Raw genomic sequence first — 5635 nt, forward strand, 5'->3', positions numbered from 1 at the left:
AGAGGGAGAAGAGGAAGGAAGAGTGAAGGGGGGGGGACACCACCATATAGATGGAATTACGTGTCCCCAAAGGTAGGACCTGCGTCCTGCACAAAGCAAGAAAGAAGTGAGCCCCCGATTCCTGAAGCAGGGCAGAAATAAATAAAGGTTAGGGACGTCTCGGGCAGTTATCGCCGCGTTGAATCCCTCCGTCTGCAGAAACGATCTCCCACCGGTTATAATAACCGGCGGTAATCGATAGTCAAAGTTGGGCGCCGGAGAGCGACAAATCGCCCGCCCATGCTTCTCGATCGTTGAGCAGCGCCCGCGGTGCGCGCGCGCCGCGGCGTTGACCAACGACCGCGCCACTGGAGCCTCCCGCCCCGCGCGCGGCGCTCCGCATCGAGGCCGCCCACCGGCGCAGCAATCGCATTGCGCACAGTTGGGCGTCGCCCAGAATGCAGGGAAGGCCTTGGCGCTTATCGCCAGCCAGACTGACTCGGCCGCAGGCAGGCGGGCCGACTGCGCGCTCCGAGCACGCGGCCCGGCATCTTCACACAGGCCCGCCAGCCGCCGCGCAGCTCTGGAGAGGTAGCTGGCGTTGCGCTGCACTGCTTGAAGCTGCTGTTGAGCCTCGCCAACAATTGGAGCTGCCCCGCCCGCCGCCGCGAGCGCCGCGCCGTGGCCTCGTTCTCTGGAGAGCCCCAGCACCACCCCTCGCGGCCACTCGCACCGTTGCAGCAGCTCCGACCTCGCCACTCCGGCTCCCGAGCGCGCGGCGAGCAAGCGGAAGAGCACGCGCATGGGCCAAAATTGTAAGAGGTAAGAGCCCCCCTTTTATTTTGTCCACGCCTCGTTTGACAAGCGAGCCCGTCCAGAGCCTGGGGCCGCCTCGGCCGCCTCGCCCCCAATCTTGTCCATGGCCCTCGCCCCCGCCCTCGGGCCGGACCCGCTCGAGTGCGGCGAGTGCCTCAGCTCCTTCGACCGCAGCCCCGACAAGGCGTCCGACGCGGCCGCACTGCTCGTCATGCTCAGCCAGTCCTCTGGTGGCGACGATCCGGGCGCGGCCGGGCCGAGCGCCACCCCCTTGTTGGGCGGCGCCGCGAAGCGAGAGCCGGCCCGGCCGAGCGTGCTGCTGACGGCGCAGCACCAGGCGCCCGCAGTTCTCGCCGCGCCCCGCCGCGCCAGAGTCATAGGGATCCCTGACGCCGGGCTCTGCGCCTCTGCGCGGCCGCAGTTGAGTGTAGCCATCGACGAGTGCGAGCGAGGCGACACGGTGGGTGCGCTGGTGTCGCCGCTGCTGGAGGTGGCCGTCAAGCCGTCCAGCAAGAGCCGCGCCAACAAGGTGGACAGAGCGCTGCGATGCGGTGCGTTGCCAGCTCTGCCCCCGTGTCGGCTCCGCCCCCCCCCCCCCGCCGAGAAGCGCTCCGCGGTGGGCCACAGCCTTGGCCGCCTAGGAGGGGCCCGAGTGCACAGGCGCCCACGCCCACCGGCCCGATCGCCGCCGCCGCCACCGAGCAGGAACGTGCGACGGCTGCAAACGTGCTGACTGCGGGCGCTGTCCAAACTGCAAGGACAAGCCAAAGTTTGGCGGCCCGGGCGTGAAGAAGCAGGCGTGCCAGTACCGCGGCTGCCTCACGCCGACGCGTACTGGCAACGGCCGCGTCCTCCCGCCCGATCCCGAGCGCGCCAGCAGCCAGATCAGCAGCGCCGACGAGTCTTCGGAGCCTGTCAATGGGTACGTCTCTCCGCGCCTCTCAGAGTCCTCCGCCAGAGGGAGCTTTGAGGAGGGGGCGGGCTTGCCTGCGGCGCTCCTCGGCGCCGCGGGGCTGGTGGAGCGGAGCATCAACGAAGAGGCGCGCGGCCACCCTTCTCTCCCCTCCCGCCGAGCCCCGCCTCGCTGCCTGATTGCCTGGCCCGGCTGCGCTGACCCACCTCTGGCCAGTGGCCGCAGGGCGAGCTCGAGGCGAGGCCGCTAGAGGCGCGCAAGCCGCTGGGCGCATCGGCGCTGCTGCACGCCGAGAAGCCGCTCGCCAAGGTGAGCTCGCCGGGAAAGCGATCGCGGAGGTGAGGGCCGAGCAGGCGGCAGCCTCCCGTTTTTCTCGCCAGCGAGCGGATGAGGAAACGCGCAACGGCGGAGACCGGGCGTCTCGGCGAAACTGCTCTCGTGGTACTGTTCAGTGTGCGATATGGATCCGTATCGCGGTGATCTCAGCAGTAATGGGCATGGCGGGGGGAAAGGGGGCTCTGCGGTGTGTGTGTGCACTTGAACTGGGCGGGACGCGTTTATCTTGATTCTTGTCGAGTGCGGAGTGGCTGGTCAGGCAGAGGGCGCTCGTGTCACGTGCGAGGAGACATACTCACATACATACTAACATAATCACATAAATAAAGCGAAAAGGCAAAAGCCTTGCCCCGTTGCCCGGGCTCGTCTACACGCGGCAGGCGGCACCACACAGTGTGCAGTGTCGGACACACAGAGACCGCAGACACACGTCGATCGGCAGTCATCACATGATGATTCACGCTGAACGGCGCAAGTCTCCAACCCGCAACCGGCGCCGGCCCTCGTCGAGGCGAGGGGCGGCTAGCCGGGCACCACTCAGTCTCGCTCTCTCGCGCCGTCCACGCCCGGCCCCGGCGGCGCCTCGTCTCGTCTCCTCGACATCCCCCCCGGACTGGCGGTGTGCTCGGCTAGCTCATCTGCCAAGCCGGGGACGAAGCGGTCGAGGAGGCCCTGGTTGCAGGCGAGCCCGCCCAGAATGAGGGCTCCGCCCACCGCATCGCTCGGTCCGACGGGCGCGCCGAGCAGCGCCACCGCGACCCCGGTCGCCCAGAGAGGCTCCGAGGCGAGGATGACGGATGCGTCCGTCGAGGGGAGCTTGGCAAACACCTTTGCCGTGAGCCAGATCGTGAGCGACGTCGAGACGAGCCCGGTGTACGCGACCGCGGCGGGGACGCCCCACGCGGGAGCCCCTCCCGCGGTGGCGGCCAGCAGGTGCTCCCACGGCAAGGACCACGGCGCTGCTCCCGAGTCGACGGACGCGGCGGCGACGGCGGCGACGGCGATCACGACGCACTGGAGTGCGGCGATGGGGAGTTCGTCGTCGGGGTGGTCGGCCATCGCCTCTTCGAGGACGACGTACGACAGGCCGAAGCCGACCGGCTGGCCGAGCGCGATCAGGTCGCCCACGCAGAAGGCGGCGCCGCCGCCGCTGAGGGCAGAGGGAAGCTCGAGGCACGCGACACCCGCGACCGAGAGGGCGACGGCGAGCCAGGTGGCTCGGGCGACGCCGGCGCCGCTTCGCGCCGCCATCAGCGCCACCACGACGGACTGCAGGCTGCAGATGAAGGCGGCGGTCCCTGGCGGGTCGTGGGCGGTGTGGGGATCAGGCGGAGGCAGGCGGGCAGGCGGGCGTGGGGCGGGCGTGCAGACTCGAAGGCTTCGGTGGCACTTGTGCACGCCAGAGGGCGCCTGGCTGGCGGTAGCCCGGCTCTAGTGCGCCGAGGGCAGTGGGAAGTGTCTCGGAAGTGTCCCCCGCACCTGGCTGCGTGCCCAGCGACAGCGCCGCCGCCTGCGAGGCGTAGCCGAGCGAGCAGAGGAGTCCCACCTGCACCCCCGCACCCACCGCGGCCGCGCTGGTGGCGCTGGCCAAGAAGGGAAGAAGCGCAACGGCTCCAACCACGAAGCGGGCCGCGACAAGCAGCTCGCCATCGGTGGACGCTCCTCCGAGCGCCTGCATGGACCAGGACGTCACCGCAAAGTTGGCGCCCCAGCACGCGGTGATGGCAACCATCGCCGCCTGCCACGGCCAGAGCGCCTCGTCCGCGGTAGGCTCCGCAAGAGCCAACGGCACCAGGAGCGCCTCCTCCAGCGAGAGCCTCAACGCCGCCGCCTCGGCGTCGGTGCCATGGAACTTCTCGGAGGCGCGTTGCGCAGCCTCCAGCATCCGCTCCTCGGCCCGCGCCCGCTGCGGTGCCGAGCCGAGCGCTCCGTTGAGCTCCCGCTGCGCCAGCGCGCTGCCCACGAAAAAGGGACCCCGGTGCGGCTGGATGAGCCGCGCCGTCGACAAGGCGCCAGACGGCCCGCCGGTATTCCCGCGAACGAGCGAGGAGTCGGGCAGTCGCGGGCGGCCGAGCGCGAGGAGCGCGGCCGTTAGGAGGTGAGAGGGCATGCGTTGGATCGCAGAAAAAGGAAACGGAGGTGAGCGGGCAAGGGCGGAGGGAGTGCACGACTTTTTGCACGTTCGAGCTCAGTGCGCGATGTGCGGGCGTTGTTTTTCTTGTCACTAGCAGAACTTGCGCGCTCGCCGAGCCGTCTCTCTCTCTCGCCGCGGCGCTGCTGCGCGAGCACGCAGACTCGGAGGAGGCCGCGCCGTGGAAGATCCGGCTGCGCACGCGCGACTTGCTCGGGGTGATGAACTGCGTCCAGTGCAACCTCTCTCTGCCGGCCCTACTGTCTGAATTCGCAACAAAATTCGCGGAGCGAAGAAAATTTTATACGGAATACGTCCATTTTGGGAGCTTGGAATACGGCGTATTCCATGGAATACGTGGAATACGGGTGGAATACGGCAGAATACAGGCCTCTGGGAGGTCATTTGGAATACGTGGAAAACGTATTGAGACAGTAGGCTGCCGGCTGCACGGCAAGGTGACGGTGGCTGGGTTCGCCGCCGCGCTGCAGGAACCACCTCCAGCAACTCGTAGCACCCCCCGTCCGCCTCCCGGCACACCTCCCTTCCCACACCCTCCCCCGCCCCCGCACACCTCCTCCGTGGCTCCTCCAGCCCCCTCCCCAGGTTCTGCTCGGGTACCGCGGCAGGGGGGACCACTGCGACAAGGAGGCGGACCCGTACTCGCTCAACCGAGTCGAGGCCCGCATCCCTAGCACTAGCCCAGACCCGTACCCCTCAACCGAGACGCGGCCGCCCTTCCCTCACCCTCACTCAACACACAACACTCACCACGGGTGGCTGCCCTCGTCGTCACCGGAGGGAAGCTCGTCGCCGCCTGCCACACCGTCGAGACGCTGCAGGCCCTCGAGGCGTAGTACTTGAGAACCGAGAGCGCCCGCGCAGCACACACGCACACGGGTCGCGGCGCGGCGGCACACGGTGGGACGCGCGCGCCTACACGCGCCAGAGCTCTTCAAGAACCAGTTTCCTTTTCCTTGTTTTCATCTTTGAAAAAAGTGTGAAGTTCTTTTTTCGTCCCGTGCCCAGTGTCGCGAGGGAGTACTTGGAGCACTTAAAAAGAAAGAAAACAGACAACCCAAGGGAGGGATGGGAGGACGCACGCCGCCACCACACAGGGATTTTAAGTTTACTTGTGCACTCCGGATAGTCTTTTCCTCGCGATGTCCACCCCACCGCGCCGCCGCTCGCGCCGCCTCGCCTCCGCCGCCACCGCCGCTCCCTCGCCAAGCACGCCGCCGCCCGTCCGCCTCCTCGACCTCCCCAGGGAGCTCCTCGAGCGCGTCCTCTCTCGCTGCGACACAGTTCTCGCGCGCCTGTGAATCTCCATGGAGCGGCCGCACATCGCTCGGTCCCCCCATGCACTTCTAAGCTCACAGCTGACCCCCCCCCGGGTGCGAACGTCTTCGACGCTTCTACAGCCCGAAGCAGCCGCACATTGCTCGGTACGGTCGTTAGCC

The 5635-nt window shown here is 68.0% G+C and overlaps 2 protein-coding genes across 2 annotated transcripts; one reads left to right on the forward strand and one right to left on the reverse strand.

The window, feature by feature from the left end:
- Positions 1 to 996: 996 nt before the first annotated feature.
- On the forward strand, positions 997 to 2360 carry EMIHUDRAFT_446541 (hypothetical protein). Its single transcript, XM_005758587.1, has 4 exons — positions 997 to 1346; positions 1501 to 1835; positions 1934 to 2255; positions 2276 to 2360. The coding sequence occupies exons 1-3, from the start codon at positions 1007 to 1009 to the stop codon at positions 2048 to 2050; spliced, it is 792 nt and encodes a 263-aa protein (XP_005758644.1). The 5' UTR covers positions 997 to 1006; the 3' UTR covers positions 2051 to 2255; positions 2276 to 2360.
- Positions 2361 to 2581: 221 nt separating this feature from the next.
- On the reverse strand, positions 2582 to 3295 carry EMIHUDRAFT_317282 (hypothetical protein; the record flags this gene model as incomplete). The annotated part of the gene is made up of 1 exon (XM_005758588.1): positions 2582 to 3295. One exon carries the CDS (start codon positions 3293 to 3295, stop codon positions 2582 to 2584), a length of 714 nt encoding a protein of 237 aa, XP_005758645.1.
- Between the last annotated feature and the right edge of the window lie 2340 nt (positions 3296 to 5635).

This window comes from Emiliania huxleyi (assembly GCF_000372725.1).
Source record: "Emiliania huxleyi CCMP1516 unplaced genomic scaffold EMIHUscaffold_856, whole genome shotgun sequence".
Classification (NCBI taxonomy): Eukaryota; Haptophyta; order Isochrysidales; family Noelaerhabdaceae; genus Emiliania; species Emiliania huxleyi.

Bases quoted from the DNA above. Each gene is read 5' to 3' on its own strand.
- EMIHUDRAFT_446541 (XM_005758587.1), top strand. From the start codon at position 1,007: ATGCTCAGCCAGTCCTCTGGTGGCGACGATCCGGGCGCGGCCGGGCCG. The intron at 1,347-1,500 runs GTGCGTTGCCAG...GCCACCGAGCAG, and splicing joins GGACAGAGCGCTGCGATGCG to GAACGTGCGACGGCTGCAAA. The intron at 1,836-1,933 runs GCGCGCGGCCAC...CAGTGGCCGCAG, and splicing joins AGCGGAGCATCAACGAAGAG to GGCGAGCTCGAGGCGAGGCC.